Source organism: Pezoporus flaviventris, unplaced genomic scaffold (assembly GCF_033815535.1).
Source record: "Pezoporus flaviventris isolate CSIRO_AGI_PZ_B2104156 unplaced genomic scaffold, CSIRO_AGI_Pfla_v1 ptg000329l, whole genome shotgun sequence".
NCBI classification, from domain to species: domain Eukaryota; kingdom Metazoa; phylum Chordata; class Aves; order Psittaciformes; family Psittacidae; genus Pezoporus; species Pezoporus flaviventris.
In genome coordinates this window covers 1-21,647 of record NW_026892876.1, presented here as the reverse complement: position 1 = coordinate 21,647, position 21,647 = coordinate 1, and the positions used below count along the sequence as shown (strand labels likewise).

At 57.7% G+C, this 21,647-nt stretch overlaps 1 protein-coding gene across 1 annotated transcript; it reads right to left on the bottom strand.

The window, feature by feature from the left end:
• Positions 1-1,787: 1,787 nt before the first annotated feature.
• Positions 1,788-19,775, bottom strand: LOC133263515 (apoptotic chromatin condensation inducer in the nucleus-like; the record flags this gene model as incomplete). The annotated part of the gene is given in 16 exon segments (XM_061443302.1): positions 1,788-1,889; positions 1,964-2,131; positions 6,919-7,019; positions 7,216-7,621; positions 8,326-8,433; positions 8,528-8,635; positions 9,229-9,359; positions 10,150-10,330; positions 10,431-10,721; positions 11,268-11,401; positions 11,687-11,836; positions 18,344-18,491; positions 18,494-18,559; positions 19,306-19,364; positions 19,467-19,575; positions 19,678-19,775. Coding segments are annotated over 16 exon segments (2,360 nt in total), but the record flags the coding sequence as incomplete, so codon positions are not given.
• Positions 19,776-21,647: the final 1,872 nt, after the last annotated feature.

Below are 21,647 nucleotides of genomic sequence, written 5' to 3'. Positions count from 1 at the left end.
CCATAGACCCCTATAGCCACCCAATAGAGCCCCATAGACCCCATAGACACCCCATAGAGGCCCATAGACACCCCATAGCCACCCCATAGAGCCCCATAGACCCCCATAGCCACCCCATAGAGCCCCATGGACCCCTATAGCCACTCCATAGAGCCCCATAGACACCCATAGACACCTCATAGACACCCCATAGACCCCCCCACAGACTCCGCCAGACACCCCATAGACCCCTAGACACCTCACAGACCCCTACAGATACTCCGTAGAACCCCACAGATCCCCAAATACACCCCATAGACCCCCCACAGACACTCCATAGACCCCTATAGACACCCCAGAGACCCCTATACACACCCCATAGACCCCTATAGACACCCCACGGACCCCTATAGGCACTCCGTAGAGCCCCATGGATCCCCACAGACCCCTATAGGCACTACACAGACCCCCACAGACCCCTATAGGCACTCCATAGACCGCCACAGACCCCTACAGCCACCCCACAGACACCCCATAGAGCCCTATACACACCCCACAGACCCCTATAGGCGCTCCGTAGAACCCCATAGACCCCCCCCAGACACCCCATCAATGGCCATAGACACCCCTAGACACCCCATAGACCCCCAGACACCTCATAGACCCCCCCAGACCCCTACAGGCACCCCACAGACCCCCCACAAACGCCCCATAGACCCCCCACAGACCCCTACAGACACCCCCCAGACCCTCCTAGACACCCCCCAGACACTCCATAGACCCCCACAGACCCCTATAGGCACTCCATAGACCCCCCATAGACCCCCTACAGACACCCCACAGACCCCCATAGACACTCCATAGACCCCTATAAGCACTCCATAGACCCCCCTAGACACCCCATAGACCCCTACACACACCCCATAGACCACCCACAGACCCCTATAGGCACTCCACAGACCCCCATAGATGCCCATAGACCCCCATATCCCCCCCACAGACCCCCATAGACCCCCCGTAGACACCCCCCAGTAACCACCTCCCTATACGCACTCCATAGACCCCCACAGTCCCCCATATCCCCCCCACAGACCCCCATAGATGCCCCACAGCCCCCCCACAGACGCCCCCCAGTAACCACCTCCCTATAGACACTCAATAGACCCCCATATCCCCCCCACAGACCCCCATAGACGCCCCACAGCCCCCCCACAGACGCCCCCCCAGTAACCACCTCCCTATAGGCACTCCATAGACCCCCACAGTCCCCCATATCCCCCCCACAGACCCCCACAGCCCCCCCACAGATGCCCCCCAGTAACCACCTCCCTATAGACACTCAATAGACCCCCACAGACGCCCCACAGCCCCCCCACAGACGCCCCCCAGTAACCACCTCCCTATAGACACTCAATAGACCCCCATATCCCCCCCACAGACCCCCCATAGACGCCCCCCAGTAACCACCTCCCTATAGACACTCAATAGACCCCCACAGACGCCCCACAGCCCCCCCACAGACGCCCCCCAGTAACCACCTCCCTATAGACACTCAATAGACCCCCACAGTCCCCCATATCCCCCCCACAGACGCCCCACAGCCCCCCCACAGACGCCCCCCAGTAACCACCTCCCTATAGACACTCAATAGACCCCCACAGACGCCCCACAGCCCCCCCATAGACGCCCCCCAGTAACCACCTCCACCAGTCTCCATCCTCCTCCTCCTCCTCTTTATTCCCCCCTCACCCCTCCCCATGGGGGGGGGGCGCCCCCCATCTCCCCCCCCCCCTCACCGCCGCCCCCCCCTATCCCTCAATGGGGTGCTCCGGCTGCGGCTCCTCCTCTTCTCGCCCGCCCCGCCCCTCTCCCTGTCGGTGGCCCCGCCCCCTCCGCTCCCCGCGCCCGCCCTGCGGTGGTGATGATGATGATGATGGTGATGGTGATGGTGGTGGTGGTGGTGGGAGGGGGAGGAAGAGCCCGCCCCGGGGGCGGGGCCGGGGGGCGGGGCCCGCTTGTCACGTGACGAGGCCGGGGGCGGGGCCCCGCGCTGCTGCTGCTGCTGCTGCCGCTGCTCCTCCTCCTCCTGCTCCTTGCGGCGGCGCTCGCGCTCCCGGGCCCGGGCGGCTCGCTCGGCCTGCTTCTGCACGAACTGCCGGTGGGGGACAAAACACGGAGCGGGTGTGGGGAAAAACGGGGAGAAACGGAGCGGGTGTGAGGAAAAACGGGGAGAAACGGAGCGGGTGTGGGGAAAAACGGGGAGAAACGGAGCGGGTGTGGGGAAAAACGGGGAGAAACGGAGCGGGTGTGGGGAAAAACGGGGAGAAACGGAGCGGGTGTGGGGAAAAACGGGGAGAAACGGAGCGGGTGTGGGGAAAAACGGGGAGAAACGGAGCGGGTGTGGGGAAAAACGGGGAGAAACGGAGCGGGTGTGGGGAAAAACGGGGAGAAACGGAGCGGGTGTGGGGAAAAAACAGAGCGAAACGGAGCGGGTGTGGGGAAAAAACGGGGAGAAACGGAGCGGGTGTGGGGAAAAAACGGGGAGAAACGGAGCGGGTGTGGGGAAAAACGGGGAGAAACGGAGCGGGTGTGGGGAAAAACGGGGAGAAACGGAGAGTGTGGGGTAAAAACAGAGCGAAACGGAGCGGGTGTGGGGAAAAAACGGGGAGAAACGGAGCGGGTGTGGGGAAAAACGGGGAGAAACGGAGCGGGTGTGGGGAAAAACGGGGAGAAACGGAGCGGGTGTGGGGAAAAACAGAGCGAAACGGAGCGGGTGTGGGGAAAAAACGGGAGAAACGGAGCGGGTGTGGGGAAAAAACGGGGAGAAACGGAGCGGGTGTGGGGAAAAACGGGGAGAAACGGAGCGGGTGTGGGGAAAAACGGGGAGAAACGGAGCGGGTGTGGGGAAAAAACGGGGAGAAACGGAGCGGGTGTGGGGAAAAACGGGGAGAAACGGAGCGGGTGTGAGGAAAAACGGGGAGAAACGGAGCGGGTGTGGGGAAAAACGGGGAGAAACGGAGCGGGTGTGGGGTAAAAACGGGGAGAAACGGAGCGGGTGTGGGGAAAAACGGGGAGAAACGGAGCGGGTGTGGGGAAAAACAGAGCGAAACGGAGAGTGTGGGGTAAAAACAGAGCAAAACGGAGAGTGTGGGGTAAAAACAGAGCGAAACGGAGAGTGTGGGGTAAAAACAGAGCGAAACGGAGAGTGTGGGGTAAAAACGGGGAGAAACGGAGAGTGTGTGGGGTAAAAACAGAGCGAAACGGAGAGTGTGGGGTAAAAACAGAGCGAAACGGAGAGTGTGGGGTAAAAACAGAGCGAAACGGAGAGTGTGGGGTAAAAACGGGGAGAAACGGAGAGTGTGTGGGGTAAAAACAGAGCGAAACGGAGAGTGTGGGGTAAAAACAGAGCGAAACGGAGAGTGTGGGGTAAAAAACAGAGCGAAACGGAGAGTGTGGGGTAAAAACGGGGAGAAACGGAGCGGGTGTGGGAAACACAGCGAAACGGAGAGTGTGGGGTAAAAACAGAGCGACACGGAGAGTGTGGGGTAAAAACAGAGCGAAACGGAGAGTGTGGGGTAAAAACGGGGAGAAACGGAGAGTGTGGGGTAAAAACAGAGCGAAACGGAGCGGGTGTGGGGTAAAAACAGAGCGAAACGGAGAGTGTGGGGTAAAAACAGAGCAAAACGGAGAGTGTGGGGTAAAAACAGAGCGAAACGGAGAGTGTGGGGTAAAAACGGGGAGAAACGGAGAGTGTGTGGGGTAAAAACAGAGCGAAACGGAGAGTGTGGGGTAAAAACAGAGCGAAACGGAGAGTGTGGGGTAAAAACAGAGCGAAACGGAGAGTGTGGGGAAAAAACAGAGCGAAACGGAGCGGGTGTGGGGAAAAAACGGGGAGAAACGGAGCGGGTGTGGGGAAAAAACGGGGAGAAACGGAGCGGGTGTGGGGAAAAACGGGGAGAAACGGAGCGGGTGTGGGGAAAAAACGGGGAGAAACGGAGCGGGTGTGGGGAAAAACGGGGAGAAACGGAGCGGGTGTGAGGAAAAACGGGGAGAAACGGAGCGGGTGTGGGGAAAAACGGGGAGAAACGGAGAGTGTGGGGTAAAAACAGAGCAAAACGGAGAGTGTGGGGTAAAAACAGAGCGAAACGGAGAGTGTGGGGTAAAAACAGAGCGAAACGGAGAGTGTGGGGTAAAAACGGGGAGAAACGGAGAGTGTGTGGGGTAAAAACAGAGCGAAACGGAGAGTGTGGGGTAAAAACAGAGCGAAACGGAGAGTGTGGGGTAAAAAACAGAGCGAAACGGAGAGTGTGGGGTAAAAACGGGGAGAAACGGAGAGTGTGTGGGGTAAAAAACAGAGCGAAACGGAGAGTGTGGGGTAAAAACAGAGCGAAACGGAGAGTGTGGGGTAAAAACAGAGCGAAACGGAGAGTGTGGGGTAAAAACGGGGAGAAACGGAGCGGGTGTGGGGTAAAAACACAGCGAAACGGAGAGTGTGGGGTAAAAACAGAGCGACACGGAGAGTGTGGGGTAAAAACAGAGCGAAACGGAGAGTGTGGGGTAAAAACGGGGAGAACGAGAGTGTGGGGTAAAAACAGAGCGAAACGGAGCGGGTATGGGGTAAAAACAGAGCGAAACGGAGAGTGTGGGGTAAAAACAGAGCAAAACGGAGAGTGTGGGGTAAAAACAGAGCGAAACGGAGAGTGTGGGGTAAAAACGGGGAGAAACGGAGAGTGTGTGGGGTAAAAACAGAGCGAAACGGAGAGTGTGGGGTAAAAACAGAGCGAAACGGAGAGTGTGGGGTAAAAACAGAGCGAAACGGAGAGTGTGGGGTAAAAACAGAGCAAAACGGAGAGTGTGGGGTAAAAACAGAGCGAAACGGAGAGTGTGGGGTAAAAACGGGGAGAAACGGAGAGTGTGTGGGGTAAAAACAGAGCGAAACGGAGAGTGTGGGGTAAAAACAGAGCGAAACGGAGAGTGTGGGGTAAAAACGGGGAGAAACGGAGCGGGTGTGGGGTAAAAACAGAGCGAAACGGAGAGTGTGGGGTAAAAACAGAGCGAAACAGAGAGTGTGGGGTAAAAACAGAGCGAAACGGAGAGTGTGGGGTAAAAACAGAGCAAAACGGAGAGTGTGGGGTAAAAACGGGGAGAAACGGAGCGGGTGTGGGGTAAAAACACAGCGAAACGGAGAGTGTGGGGTAAAAACAGAGCGACACGGAGAGTGTGGGGTAAAAACAGAGCGAAACGGAGAGTGTGGGGTAAAAACGGGGAGAAACGGAGAGTGTGGGGTAAAAACAGAGCGAAACGGAGAGTGTGGGGTAAAACACAGCAAAACGGAGAGTGTGGGGTAAAAACAGAGCGACACGGAGAGTGTGGGGTAAAAACGGGGAGAAACGGAGAGTGTGGGGTAAAAACAGAGCGAAACGGAGAGTGTGGGGTAAAAACGGGGAGAAACGGAGAGTGTGGGGTAAAAACAGAGCGAAACGGAGAGTGTGGGGTAAAAACAGAGCGAAACGGAGCGGGTGTGGGGTAAAAACAGAGCGAAACGGAGAGTGTGGGGTAAAAACAGAGCGAAACAGAGAGTGTGGGGTAAAAACAGAGCGACACGGAGAGTGTGGGGTAAAAACAGAGCGAAACGGAGAGTGTGGGGTAAAAACGGGGAGAAACGGAGAGTGTGGGGTAAAAACACAGCGAAACAGAGAGTGTGGGGTAAAAACAGAGCAAAACGGAGAGTGTGGGGTAAAAACAGAGCGAAACGGAGAGTGTGGGGTAAAAACGGGGAGAAAACGGAGAGTGTGGGGTAAAAACACAGCGAAACGGAGAGTGTGGGGTAAAAACAGAGCGAAACGGAGAGTGTGGGGTTAAAAACAGAGCGAAACGGAGAGTGTGGGGTAAAAACAGAGCGAAACGGAGCGGGTGTGGGGTAAAAACAGAGCGAAACGGAGAGTGTGGGGTAAAAACAGAGTGAAACGGAGAGTGTGGGGTAAAAACACAGCGAAACGGAGAGTGTGGGTAAAAACAGAGCGAAACGGAGAGTGTGGGGTAAAAACGGGGCGAAACGGAGAGGGGTTGGGGAGAAACGGGGCGAAACGGAGAGGGTGTGGGGAAAAACGGAGCGAAACGGAGCGGGTGTGGGGTAAAAACGGAGTGAAACGGAGAGGGTTTGGGGCAAAAACGGAGCAAAATGGAGAGTGGTTGGGGAGAAACGGAGCGAAACGAAGCGGGTTTGGGCAAAAACGGAGCGAAACGGAGCGGATTGGGCAAAAACGGAGAGGGTTTGGGCAAAAACGGAGCGGGTTTGGGCAAAAATGGAGCGAAACGGAGCAGGTTTGGGGTGAAACGGAGCGGGTTTGGGGTGAAACGGAGCGGGTTTGGGGAGAAATGGAGCAGGTTTGGGGTGAAAAGGAGTGGGTTTGGGGAGAAACCGAGCGCGTTTGGGGTGAAACGGAGCGGGTTTGGGGAGAAACGGAGCAGGTTTTGGGCAACGGGAAGGCTCGGAGGGAAACGGTGGGGGCGTGGCTACAGGCAAAGGGGTCGTGGCCAATGGGGTAGGGCTTGAGGCAATAGGAAGGGGTTAAGGCAAAGGGGCGTGGTTAAGGCAGAAGAGGCGTGGCAGGAGGTAAGGGGGCGGGGTTTAGGTGAATGGGAAGGGCTATGGAAAGGCATGGGGCCAATGGGAAGGGGTTAAGGCAAAGGGGGCGAAGCCAGGGCAGGGGGCGTGGCTAAAGCCAAAGGGGGCGTGGGCTTGGGAGTAGGGCTTGAGCCAATAGGAAGGGGTTATGCCAAAGAGAGCGTGGTTAAAGCAAAGCAGAGTGACTGAGGGAAGTGGTGCGAGCCAATGGGACGGGACTAAAGCCCTGGGGGGACAGCCAATGGGAGTAGGGGCAGTGGGGATTAAGGGGCTGCCATTGGTTGGTGTGGGGCGAAGCCCCGCCCCCTGACCTGGGTGTCGGTCAGCGGCAGCCAATAGATGCAGGGCGCTGCCTTGGTCTTGCGGAAGAGGTCATCGAGCAGCTTGGCGGGGGGCTCCTCGGGGGGCTTCTCTATGGGGAGAGGGGGGACAAAGGGGGTCAGACCCATAGCATCCCCCCATGGAGCCCTATGGAAGCCCTTAGCCCCGCCCCCCTAACCCCCTCCCATTGCCGCACACTCCCTCCCATTGATCCCCCAGTTTAAGCCCCGACCCCCGCTCCTCCCTTCCCCCACAGCCCCGCCCCCTTTTAAAGCCCCGCCCCTCACCTTTCTTGTCCCCCCGCCCCTCCCTGGAGCCCCGCCCCGCCCTGTCCTTCTCCGCCATTGGCTGCCGGTGCCTGGGGCGGGGCTCCCGCGCCGAGGGGGCGTGTCCGGCGCCCAGGGGGCGTGTCCCCCCGGCCGAGGGGGCGTGTCCCGGGCTGGAGGGGGCGGGGCCTGCGGAGGTCGGGGGCGGGGCCGCCGGGACAGAGCCCTTGTCCCGGTCCCACTCCCGCTCCCCCCGCGCCCGCTCCCGCCGCTCCATCTCCCGCTCCCGCTCCGCCCACTGTGATTGGCTGCGGCCCGGCCCGGACACGCCCCCTGGACACGCCCCCCGGCCTTGGGGGCACGACCCCGGGGGGGGCTCCTCTCCCCCCTCCAGGCGATCCGGGAGCAGCCCCCGGTGGAAGTCGAGCTGTGGGGAGAGAGAGAGACCCATAAGTGACCCATAGGGACCCACAGGGACCCACAGAGACCCAGAAGTGACCCATAGGGACCCACAGAGACCCAGAAGTGACCCATAGGGACCCACAGGGATCCATAGAGACCCAGAAGTGACCCACAGGGACCCACAGAGACCCAGAAGTGACCCATAAGGACCCACAGGGACCCACAGAGACCCAGAAGTGACCCATAGGGACCCACAGGGATCCATAGAGACCCAGAAGTGACCCATAGGGACCCAGAAGTTACCCACAGGGAACCATAGAGACCCATAAGTGACCCATAGGGACCCATAGAGACCCATAACTTACACAGGGAGCCAGAAGGACTCATAGGGACCCATAATGACACATAGGGACCCATAACGACCCATAGGAACCCATTAGTGAATCACAGAGACCATAAGTGACCTCCCAAACCCCTAAGTGACCACCCCAGGACCATTAAGTGACCCATAGGGACCCACAAAGACACACAGGAATACACAGGGACACATAAAGACCCATAGCGACCCATAAGGAGCCATACGCACCCCTAAGTAATAAATAGAGAGGTGTAAGTACCCAGAAGTGACACCCAGGACCCATACGTGACCCACAGACACTCACAAGTGACCCATAGAGCCCCACAAGTCCCCCCTCAGACCCCTAAGTGCCCCCCGGCGCTGCCCCACACCTCCTCCTGCTCGGCAAAGTCAGCAACCAGCACTTTGGGGTTGGACTGAGGCCACTTGACCCCGTGCAGGGCATTGCGGGTGGCCACGGCCTCCTCCACGGAGCAGTACTGGGGGCAAAAGCAAAGGTAAGGACCCATAGGGACCCACAGGCACCCCACAGGGACCCATAGAGCCCCACAGGCACCCCACAAGGCCCCATACCGTGACGTAGCAGTGGGACTTGATGCGGTCGATCCAGAAGCCGTCCTCTCGCAGCCGCCCCGTGCGCCCCAAGAGCTCCTTCAGCTGCCCCAGGGTGAAGGGGCGCACCTGGGGGGGGAGATGTGGGGCAAAGCTGTGGGGCAGCTCCACCCCATAGCGACCCATAGAGCCCCGTAGGAACCCCCAGAGACCCATAGAGACCCACAGAGCCCCCCATAGGGCAGAGGGGGCGTGTCCTTGGCTGACCCCACCCCTCTCCAGCACTATACCACCCCCTGGTAGATGCACAGCAACCCGCTGCCTGTACCCCCCATAGCCAGCCCTTATCACCCCATAGTGCCCCACAGCCACCCCGTATCGCCCCATACCCACCCCACAGTGCTCCACAGACACCCCATATCGCCCCATAGCCACCCCATAGTGCTCTACAGACACCCTCTATCGCCCCATAGCCACCCCATATCACCCCATAGCCACCCCATATCACCCCATATCGCCCCATAGCCACCCCACAGTGCTCCATTGACACCCTCTATCGCCCCACAGCCACCACCTATCGCCACATAGCCACCCCATATCACCCCATAGCCACCCCATATCACCCCATAGCCACCCTATATCACCCCATAGCCACCCCATATCACCCCATAGCCACCCTATATCACCCCATAGCACCCCCCAGGACCGCTGACGTCACTCACGAGGTTGCAGAGATGCACGATGGGGGAGGGGCGGGCGCGGGGGGGGGAGGGGCGGTTGGGCCCCGCCCGCACGGGGTCATCCACGGGCAGCACCAGCCCCACCCCGCCCCGGGCTCGGCGGGGAGGGTCCCCTGCAGCAGAGACCCCATAGAAACCATTATAGACCAGTACAGACCAGTATACAACCATTATAGACCCATTATAGACTCAATATAGATCATTACAAACCCACTGCAGAGCATTATAGACCATTATAGACCCACTATAAACCATTATATACCATTATATGATACTGTAGTGCCATTATATCCCATTATCAACCCATTCTACGCTGCTATAGACCCACTATACGTCATTATAGAACCATTATAGACCATTATAGACCATTGTACACCCAATATATGCCACCACAGACCCACTGCAGAGCATTATAGACCATTATATATCATTATATGATAGCGTAGTGCCATTATACCCCATTATGAACCCATTCTATGCTGCTATAGACCCACTATACGTCATTATAGAACCATTATAGACCATTACAGACCATTATACACCCAGTATATGCCACCACAGACCCACTGCAGCGCATTATAGACCATTATAGACCCACTATAACCATTATATATCATTATATGCCACTGTAGTGCCATTATATCCCATTATGAACCCATTCTATGCTGCTATAGACCCGCCATGCGTCATTATAGAACCATTATAGACCATTATAGACCGTTATACACCCAGTATATGCCACCAGACCCACTGCAGAGCATTACAGACCCACTATAAACCATTATAAACCCCTATAGACCGCCACAGACCCATTACAGACCCATTACAGCCCCATTATACGCCCCTTATAGACCCCTCCAGACCCCCTATAGGCTGTTACAGCCCCATAGAGCCCCCTCTCACCTCTCTTCACTTCCCCCTCCGTGCCAGCAGGGGGCGGCGCTCCCTCCGCGGGGGGCGGGGCCTGGGCCGAGGGGGCGGGGCCAGCACCGGCAGGGGGCGGTGCCTCTCCGCGGCTCCTCCCCTCCTCCTCTGTGCCCTCGGGGTCGTTGTCATGACGACGGCCGTTCTCAGGGGGCACATCCTAAAGCGGGGGGGAGTGATGGGGGTCAGAGTCACGTGATCGGGGGGGGGGCAATGGTGCTGAATGGGGGCTATGGGATGGGGGGGGGGTCCATGATTACCTGGGTGACGGTGCGGCAGATCTTGAGGGGGGGGTTGTTGCCATGGTGATGGTGCAGGTGATGGTGATGGTGGTGATGGGGCAGCCCCAGCAGGGGGGGCGGCGGGAGGGGCAAGGGGGGGTGCCCCGAGGCCACGCCCCCTCCTCCTCCTCCTCCTCCCCCCCCTCCTTTGCCCCCCCCTTCCTCCTCCTCCATCTCCATTGGCCGCTCTTCTTCCTCCTCCTCCTCCTCCTCCTCCTCTTCCGGGTGCAGCTCCACCACCGCTTCCGCCTTCATCTCCGGGATCAGGCTCTGCCATGGGGAAAGGGGGGGGCAGTTATGGGGTGAGGGGGGTCTATAGGGGGTGGTCTATGGGGGGGGTTATAGAGGGTTGGTCTATGGGGTGATCTATAGGGGGTGTCTATAAGGGGTGGTCTATGGGGGGGTCACTAGAGGGGGCTTATAGGGGGGTGGTCTATGGGAGGAGCCTATAGGGCATGGTCTATGGGGTGGTCTATAGGCGGTGGTCTATGGGGGGGGGGATTTATGGGGGTGGTCTATGGTGGGGTCTATGAGGGGGGATCTATAGGGGTGGTCTATGGTGGGGGATTTATGGGGGTGGTCTATGGTGGGGTCTATGAGGGGGTGGTATATGGGGGGTGGTCTATAGGGGGTCATCTATGGGGGGGTCTATAAGGTGGGCTATGGGGCATCTATAAGGGGTGGTCTATGGGGGGGTCTATAAGGGGTGGTCTATGGGGGCTATAGGGGGTAGCCTATAGGGGGCGGTCTATGGGGGGGGTCAATAGGGGTTGGTCTATGGGGTCGCTCCTCCGCGACCCTACAGGGAGGCTTCACCTTGAGGCTCTCGGTGGTGATGCTGATGGACGGGCGCTTGGGGGCGCCGGTGCTGCTGCCCCAGCGCCGCTTGCGGGGGCCCCCCGGCGCCGCCCCGGCCCCCCCCTCCGCTTCCGAGCTCCCCCTGGCGGCCGCTGCGTGCACAGACACGTAAAGGGGCGGGGTAGAGGGAAGGGGGCGGAGCTTGCTGGAGGCGGCCCCTACAGAGCAGCGCGCCCGCCTCCGCCGTTGTAGCGCCCCCTGCCGGAGCCGAGCAGCAGCCGCGCTCCCATTGGTCGGCGCACGGAGCGCAGAGCCCCGCCCACCCCGCGTTAAGCACCACCCCCCATCCCCTTAACCCCGCCCCCCTTTTTTCCCCCACCCCACCCCATTGGCCCTCCCCTTGGCCACGCCCCCTTGAGGCCCCGCCCCCTGCTCACAGACGACGCTGATCTTCCTCTTGAAGGCCTTGGGCCGGGCGGGGCTCTGGGGACAGAGGGGGAGGGGGGGGAAACACGCCCCAATCAGGAGCGAGGGCGGGGCTGACGTCAGCGCGGGGGCGGGGCCACGCAGGCTCCGCCCCCTCCTCACTCACTCCTCCCCCTCCCCTCCTTCCCCTTGGCACCCTCCCACCCTCCCCCTCTATGGGGCTGCCCCGTAAGTGACCTCCGGTGTGGGGGGGGCGTCCGGCGCGTCCGTGGGGTGCCCCATAAGTGAACTTGGGGGTCACTGAGGTCCAATGGGTGCCCCATAAGAGAAGATGGGGGTCAGAGATGTCCATGTGCTGCCCCATAAGTGAGGTGGGGGGGTCACTAAGGTCCATGGGCTGCCCCACAAGCGGGGGGTGAAGGGTCAGTGAGGTCCATAGGGTGCCCCATAAGTGAGCCTGGGGGTCATTGAAGTCCATAGGGTGCCCCATAAGAGAACGTGGGGGTCACTGAGGTCCATGGGCTGCCCCATAAGTGTGGGGTGAAGAAGGGTCACTGAGGTCCATTGGCTGCCCCATATAGTGGGTTGGGCGTTGTGAAAGTCCACTGGCTGCCCCATAAGTGTGGGGTGAAGAAAGGTCACTGAGGTCCACTGGCTGCCCCATATGTGAACTTGGGGATAACTGAGGTCCATGGGCTGCCCCATAAGCACGGGGCGAAGAAGGGTCATTGAGGTCCATTGGCTGCCCCCTAAGTGTGGGGTGAAGAAAAGTCACTGAGGTCCACTGGCTGCCCCATATGTGAACTTGGGGATAACCGAGGTCCATGGGCTGCCCCATAAGTGCGGGGTGAAGAAGGTTCACTGAGGTCCATTGGCTGCCCCATATGTGAACTTGGGGATAACCGAGGTCCATGGGCTGCCCCATAAGTGCGGGGTGAAGAAGGGTCACTGAGGTCCATTGGCTGCCCCATATGTGAACTTGGGGATAACCGAGGTCCATGGGCTGCCCCATAAGTGCGGGGTGAAGAAGGTTCACTGAGGTCCATTGGCTGCCCCATAAATGCGGGGTGAAGAAGGTTCACTGAGGTCCATTGGCTGCTCCGTAAGTGGGGTTGGGTGTTGTGAAAGTCCACTGGCTGCCCCACAAGTGAACTTGGGGGTCACTGAGGTCCTTGGGCTGCCCCGTGAGGTTGGGGGGGCAGTAAAGTCCATTGGCTGCCCCATAAGCGAGCTGCTCGGTTGCGGAGTCTCCACGGGCTGCCCCATAAGTGAAGTTTGGGGTCCCTGAGGTCCATTGGCTGCCCCACAGGTGGGGTTGAGGGTCACGGAGAGAGAGCATGGGGTGCCCCACAGGTGAGACTGGGGGGTGTCGAAGTCCATTGGCTGCCCCATAAGTGAACTCGGGGGCCTTGGAGTATTCTTGGGGTGCCCCATAAGTCAGGCTGGGGTCACGGAGGCCCACGGGCTGACCCCTAAGTGAACCTGGAAGTCACGAAAGTGCCCCCCATGCAACTTGTTAAGTCCTGGCAATCAGTGGGTGCCCCCTAAGTGAACTTGGGGGTCACATATGTCCAGAGGCTGCCCCACAGGAGACACGTGGGGCGCCCCACATGGCACTTGTGGGTCACAGACGTCCACTGGCTGCCCCATAAGTGAGGCTGGGGGTCACAGGTGTCCGTAGGTTGCCCCACGTGGCACTTGTGGGTCACGGACTGATCCATGGAGCGCCCCATAAGGCTTGTTATGGGTCCCAGAGGTCCATCAGCTGCCCCATAAGTGAAGCCGAGGGTCACAGATGGCCGCAGGGTGCCCCACATGGCACCTGTGGGTCCCCGAGGTCCATAGGCTGCCCCGTAGGAGATCCATGGGGTGCCCCACACATCCATAGGCTGCCCCACAGGAGATCCACAGGGTGCCCCACACATCCATAGGCTGCCCCACGTGACTTGTTATGGGTGCAGAGCTCTGAAGGCTGCCCCACGTGGCACTTGTGGGTCCCAGCTCAATCCATAGGGTGCCCCATAGGGTTTGTTATGGGTCCCAGAGGTCCATCAGCTGCCCCATAGGAGCTCCATCGGCTACCCCACACATCCGTAGGGCGCCCCATATGCGATCCATGGCCTGCCCCACACGGCACTTATGGGTCCCAGCCACCGCTGGGGTGCCCCCCATGGCACTTGTGGGTCCCGGGCCTGCTCCGTGGGGTGACCCCCCACACTTGGGGGTCCCGCGGCTCCATCGGGTGCTGGATGCCCCCCAAGTGAGGCCTTGGGGGGGGTCCGGGGGGTCCTTTGAGCCAGCGCTGGGTGCCCAAAAGAGAGACGTTGGGGGGTCCTGACTTGGGGGCGCCCCCCCAAGTAAGGGGGCTTGGGGGGGGCATGTGTGGGGCGCCCCAGAGGTCAATGGGGTGTTGCTGTGGGGCGACTGTGGGGCACAGGCCGCGGTGGGGCACCCACTAAGGCATGGCGGAGGCTGCCCCCCAAGTGGAAACGGGCCCCGTAACCGTGGGGCGCCCCATAAGTGATTATGGAGGGGGGGCTGGTGCTATACGGCACCCCCATAAATGACTATGAGGGGGTTGGTGCTGCCATGGGGTGCCCCATAAGCAAATATGGGGGGGGGGGGCATTGATGCTATGGGGTGCCCCGTAAGTGACTCTAGGAGCCCGCAGTGCTATGGGGTGCCCCATAAGTGACCCTTTGGGCCTCACTGGGCGCTGTGGGGTGCCCCATAAGTAACTATGGGGGTGCTGCATCCATGACGTACCCCATAGGTGGCTCTTTAGGCTGCAATGGACGCTACGGGGCGCCCCATAAGTGACACAAGGGGTTGGTCATGGGGCAGGGCCCGTCCCCCCCCCTCTGCCCCACATCTCCCCCCCTCCCCCATGTTACCTCAGGGTCCGGGGGCGCTCGGGGGGGGCACTCGGGGGGGGGGAGCCCCCACTTGGGGGGGGCGGTCCCGGCTCCATGGGCACCGGCGGCTCCTCGCTGTGGGGCAGAGATCAGTGGGGCTGCCCCATAGGTACCCTATGGGGGCACTCTGCCCCATAGAGGGGCTAAATAGGGCTTCCTGCCCCATAGAAGCACTAAGTGGGGGTCCTAGCCCCACGCATTCCCCACACAAGCCCTTAACAGTGGATCCCTGCCCCATAGACACCCCATAGGGCTCCTTAACTGTGGGTCTCTGCCCCATTCCCCCCACAGAGCCGCTAAACAGGAGCTTCCTGCCCCACAGAGACGCTAAATGATGGGGCTCCCTGCCCCACACATCCCCCATAGAGCCCCGCAGAGAAGCCACACACACGCCCCATAGCACCGCATCCCTGCCCCATAGACACCCCAAGGCCCCTTCCCAGTCCCATACATTCCCCCACACACACCCCCATAGTGGGGGATCCCAGCCCCATAGGAAAACCCCTGCCCCATAGCGCCCATAGGAACACCCCTGCCCCATAGCACCCCATAGGAACATCCCTGCCCCATAGCGCCCATAGGAACACCCCTGCCCCATAGCACCCCATAGGAACATCCCTGCCCCATAGCGCCCATAGGAACACCCCTGCCCCAGAGGGCCCATAGGAACACCCCAGCCCCATAGCGCCCATAGGGACACCCCTGCCCCATCGCCGCCCCATAGCGCCGCGGGGCACTCACCCCCTCCCCTCTCTATTGTGTGGGGCCGGCGCAGGCGGGCGCGGCCGCCATCTTGAGCCCTTCCCAGCAGCCCCCGCGGTGGGGGGGGGGGGGGAGGGGAGGGGCTGGGGGAGGGGCTGCAGCTCAGAGCCATGGAGACAGAGACCCTATAGATGCCCTATAGGAAACCCATAGATACCCTAGAGATACCGCATAGGAACCCTATAGACACCCTAGAGATACCCCATAGGAACCCTATAGATACCCTAGAGATACCCCATAGGAACCCTAGAGATACCCCATACGAACCCTATAGATACCCTATAGCCACCCTATAGATACCCCATAGGAACCCTACAGATACCCTATAGCCACCCTATAGACACCCTATAAACATCCTAGAGATACCCCATAGGAACCCTATAGACACCCTATAGATACCCTATAGATATCCTATAGACACCCTATAAACACCCCATAAGAACCGTATAGATACCCTATAGACACCCTATAGATATCCTATAGAAACCCTATAAATACCCCATAGGGGCCCTCTAGATATCCTATAGATATCCTATAGATACCCCATAGGAACCCTATAGATACCCTATAGACACCCTATAAATACCCCATAGCAGCACTCCAGATATCCTATAGATACCCTACAGATACCCCATAGGAACCCTATAGATACCCTATAGACACCCTATAGAAACCCTATAAATATCCCACAGGAGCCCTCTAGATATCCTATAAATACCCTATAGATACCCCATAAGAACCCTACAGATACCCTAAAGACATCCTATGGAAGCCTATAGAAACCCTGTAAGAACCCATAGAACCCTTACAGATACCTACAACAACCCGTACACACCCTATAGATACCCTATAGGCACTCTATAGGAACCTAGAGACACCCATAGGCACTCCATAGATACCTACAACAACCCGTACACACCCTATAGATCCCCAACAGACACTCTATAGGAATGCATAAAAACCTTATGGATACCTACAACCCATACAGACCCTATAGATGCCCTACATACACCCTATACGAACCCATAGAAACCCTATAGATACCTACAACACCCCATACAGACCCTATAAATACCCTATAGACATCCTATAGGAACCTATAGACACCCACATGCACCATATACATACCTACCACAACCCATACAGACCCTACAGATACCCTATAGCAACCTATAGACACCTCTAAGTACCCTTTAGATGCTCATAGGAATCCTATGGAAACCCACAGACACCCATACGAACCCTATAGAGACCCATAAGTACCTATAGAAACCCATACAAACCCTATCAACACCCTATAGAGACCCACAAACACCTACAGGGACCCTGCAGATGCCCATAGGAATCCTATAGAGACCTATAGACACCCATAGAGACCCCACAGACACCTATAGTGACTCCAAGGACACCCTATAGAGACCTACAGACAGCCATAGGGACCTATAGGGCACATACAGACACCCCCAAGCACCTATAAACGTCCCGAGGGAGCCTATAAGGACTTACAGACACCCACAACGCCCCACAGCACCCTATAGACACCCTATAGAAACCTACAGGCATCCATACGGACCCTATAGAGACTCTACAAACACCCACAGGCTTCTATAGGGAACAGAGACACCAGAGGCTCCTATAGACACCCCCTGGGATCTATACAGACCCCATAGACACTCTACACACACCTATAGGAACCAACAGAGACCCCATGGGCACCTATAGACACCCCACAAGCACCTACAGCCACCCTATAGAGAACCATAAGCACCTACAAACACTCATGGGACCCCATACAGACTCCATAGGGACACAGAGATGGAACCCGGCGCGCACACACACACCCCACAGGGACCCTATAGTGCCCCATAAGGACCCCATAAACACCACCATAGACCCACATATCCCCCCTAGGTCCATACAGGGACCCCACAGCCAGCCCTACAGACCCCCCTTAATGCCCCCAGGGACCCCAACACCCCCATAGATCCCCCACGGACCCATATGTAGAGCCCCCGACGTCCTATACCTCCCCATACACCCTACATAGACACCCCACACACACACACAACAGACCCATATGCCCCCCATAGACCCTAGAACCCCCCCACAGACCCCACATATAACCCCCCCACCCCATATCCCCACCATAGACCCCATAACCCCCCACATAGACCCCATATATTCCCCCCCATAGACCCCATGTATGAAGCCCCCACCCCATATCCCCCCATAGACCCCATATGTAACCCCCCTACCCCATATCACCCCCATATACCCCATAACCCCTGCCATAGACCCCATATATAACCCCCCACTCCATATCCCCCCATAGACCCCATAACCCCCACCATAGACCCCATGTATGAAGCCCCCACCCCATATCCCCCCATAGACCCCATATATAACCCCCCTACCCCATATCCCCCCACAGACCCCATAACCCCTGCCATAGACCCCATATATAACCCCCACTCCATATCCCCCCATAGACCCCATGTATGAAGCCCCCACCCCATATCCCCCCCATAGACCCCCATAACCCCCACCGTAGACCCCATGTATGAAGCCCCCACCCCATATCCCCCCCATAGACCCCATAACCCCTGCCACTGACCCCATATATAACCCCCCCACCCCATATCCCCCCCATAGACCCCATATATAACCCCCCCATCCCTATATAACCCCCCCAGCCCTATAGGACCCCCCCATCTCTCACCTATGGGGCTCCACGGGGGCTCCGGGGATCTCACCCCCTCCCTCACCCTCGGCTTCATCCTGGGGGGGGGGGGGGGGGGGGGAAACAGAGTCAGTGTGGTCACATGAGCCAGGTGAGGTCACATGACCACCACCCCCCCAATACACTCACCTTCCTCCCTGGGGATGAGGCTGAAGATGGCAGCCGAGGGGGGGACAAAGATGGCGGCCGGGGGGGCGACAAAGATGGCGGCCGGGGGGGGCCCCCCCCTTCCCCTTCCCCTTCCTCCCCTTCATCATCCTCCTCCTCCTTCTTGGGGGCTCCCTCCCCGCCATGGGGAGCAATGGGGGGGGGCTCCTGCTCGGGGGGAGCCGGGTCCGGCTGGGGGGGGGCCCCCTGGGGAGGAGGGGGCTCCTCCTCCTCCTCCTCTTCCTCGCCCCCCCTTCCTCCTCCTCCTCCTCCTCCTCGTCCTCCTCTTCCTCCTCACCCCCCCCCGCGGGAGCAGGGGCCTGGGGGGGGGAAATGGGGGTTAATGGGGGGGAAATGGGGTTCAAGTGGGTCTAAATGGGCTTCAATGGGGCTCTATGGGGTTCAATGGGGATTCAATGGAGTCTAAATGGGGTTCAGTGGGGCTCTGTGGTGTGCAATGGGGGTTCAAGTGGGTCTAAATGGGCTTCAGGGGGGCTCAATGGGGTTCAGTGGGGCTCTATGGTGTTCAATGGGGATTCAATGGAGTCTAAATGGGGTTCAGTGGGGCTCTACGGTGTGCAATGGGGGCTCAATGGGGTTCAACAGGGTCTAAATGGGCTTCAATAGTTCTCTATAGGGTCTAATGGGGGTTCAATGGGGGCTAAAGGCATTCAATGGGGTTTAATGGGGCTCTATGGGGTTCAACTGGGTCTAAATGGGGTTCAATGGGCCTCTGTGGTGTGCAATGGGGGTTCAATGGAGTCTAAATGAGGGTCAATGGGGTCCAATGGGGTGTAAATGGGGGCTCAATGGGGTCTAATGGGACTCTATGGGGTTCAGTGGCATGTAAATGGGGGTTCAATAGGGCTCTATGGGGTTCAAGTGGGTCTAAATGGGGTTCAATGGGGCTCTATGGGGTTCAATGGGGCTCTATGGGGGATCAATGGGGCTCTATGGGGGATCAATGGGGCTCTATGGGGGATCAATGGGGCTCTATGGGGTTCAATGTGATTCAATGGGGGATCAATGGGGCTCTATGGGGTGCAATGGGGGGGGCTCCATTCACCTTCCTCTCCCCTTCCTCCTCCTGCTGCTCCTTTGCTGCGGGGCCGCTCTTCCCAGCTCCTGTTTTGGGGCCATCCCCAAAAAGAGCATTTTTTGGCTCATTTTGGGCTCATTTGGGGGCAGTTTTGGGTCACTTTGGGGCGGTTTTGGGGCTGTGCTGACCCTCGGCCTCGGCCTCGCGCGCCTCCCGCTCCAGGCGCTGCTGCAGCAGCTCCTGCTGCTTCTCCAGGTACTCCTTGATGAAGCTGTTCTGGCTCATCTCCTCGCCCATCTTTGGGGCAAAAAAACAACCGTTTCGGGGCATTTGGGGCGCGTCGAAGCCTTTCGAGGTGTTTCGGGGGGGGGTTGGGGGTGGTTTTGGGGCCATTCTCACCTGGGAATTGGGCTGGAAAGTGGCGTGAGGGGTCGAGTGCTTCTGGAGGTTCTCGAGCATCAGCGCCTGTTTTGGGGTGATTTGGGGTGGTTTGGGGTCTTTTCAACCCCTATGCACCCACCCTTAACGCGCTAGACCCAAAAGTAGCAGATTTAAACCCAAATCTAAGACCACAAGCTCAAAAAATGGGGTTTTCTCCATAAAACGTTGGAAGTTTGGCCTCAAAAAAGCAGCTTTGAGGCCAAAACGACACCAAAATGATGGGGTTTCACCTCAAATCGAGCCCAGAAAGGGGTTTCTGGCTCAAAATACCACCAAATCCAGGGATCTGGGCTCAAATTCCAGCCCAAGCGGTCAAAAACACCCAAATCCCTTCATAGATTGGCTAAAAATGTTTTTTTTTTTACCTCAAATTCCCCCACAAAGCACAAGTTTTACCTGAAACCCACCTCAGAATGCGCTGAAAACACAACTTTTGAGCTCAAATTTGGGCACAAAGCGGCCAAAAATGGGATTTTTAAGATCAAAATGGATTTTTTAGGTCAAAATTCCCCAAAACTGCAGATTTTAACTCAAAAAACTTCATTTTGACATCAAATGTCCCAAATTGCCCAAAATAACTTTTTCCTCCCAAATCCCGCCACAAACCACCCAAAACCGTGATTTTTACCTCAAATTAAAGCTCATGCTGCCAAACCCACCACTTTTACCTCAAACACATTCAAAGCGCCTTTAAAAGGCCCCAAAATCACCACTTTCCCCCCAAAAAACCAAATCAGGATGTCCAAAACCATTACTTTTACCTCAAATTCCTTCAAACTGCCCCAAAACTGCCACTTTTACCCCAAATAACCCAAAACCCAGCACTTTTAACTCAAAAGAGCCCTCAAACTGCCCCAAACTGAAACTTTTACCCCAAAACCTCCCTCGACCCCCCCAAAAACACCACTTTTAACTCAAACTCCTGAAAACCGCCACTCTTCCCTCAAAAACATCCTCAACCTCCCCAAAAGTGCAACTCTTCCCTCAAAAGCCTCCCAAAACTCGCCAAAAGCATCGCTTTCAGCCCAAAACCCCCTCAAACTGCCCAGAACTGCAACTTTTACCCCAAAAATCTCTCCCAAACTCCCATAAACCATCACTTCCACCCCCAAATCCCATCAAACTCGCAAAAACCACCACGTTTAGCCCAAAACCCCACCACTTTTACCCCCAGACCACCCCCTTTACCCTAAAAGCAGCACTTTTTACCACAAAACATCCTCTTTTACCCCAAACCCCCTGCTTTTTACCTCAAACCCACCACTTCCACCCCAAAAAACCCCACTTTTACCCAAAATAAAACACACTTTTTACCTAAAACCCACCACTTTTACCTCAAACCCCACTTCCTCCCCAAAACCCCCACTTTTACCCCCAAAACCCACTTTTTACCTCAAAACCCCTCACTTCCCCCCAAACCCCACTTTTTACCTCAAACCCACCACTTCCACCCCAAAAAACCCCACTTTACCCCAAAACCCCCACTTTTTACCTCAAACCCACCACTTCCTCCCAAAACCCCCACTTTTACCCCAAAACCTCAAACCCACCACTTCCACCCCAAAACCCTCACTTTTACCCCCAAAACCCCACTTTTTACCTCAAACCCACCACTTCCACCCCAAACCCCTCACTTTGTCCCCAAAACCCCCACTTTTTACCTCAAACCCGCCACTTCCACCCCAAAAAAACCCACTTTTACCCCAAAACCCCCACTTTTTACCTCAAACCCACCACTTCCACCCCAAAACCCCCACTTTTACCCCAAAACCCCACTTTTTACCTCAAACCCACCACTTCCACCCCAAACCCCTCACTTTGTCCCCAAAACCCCCACTTTTTACCTCAAACCCGCCACTTCCACCCCAAAAAAACCCACTTTTACCCCAAAACCCCCACTTTTTACCTCAAACCCACCACTTCCACCA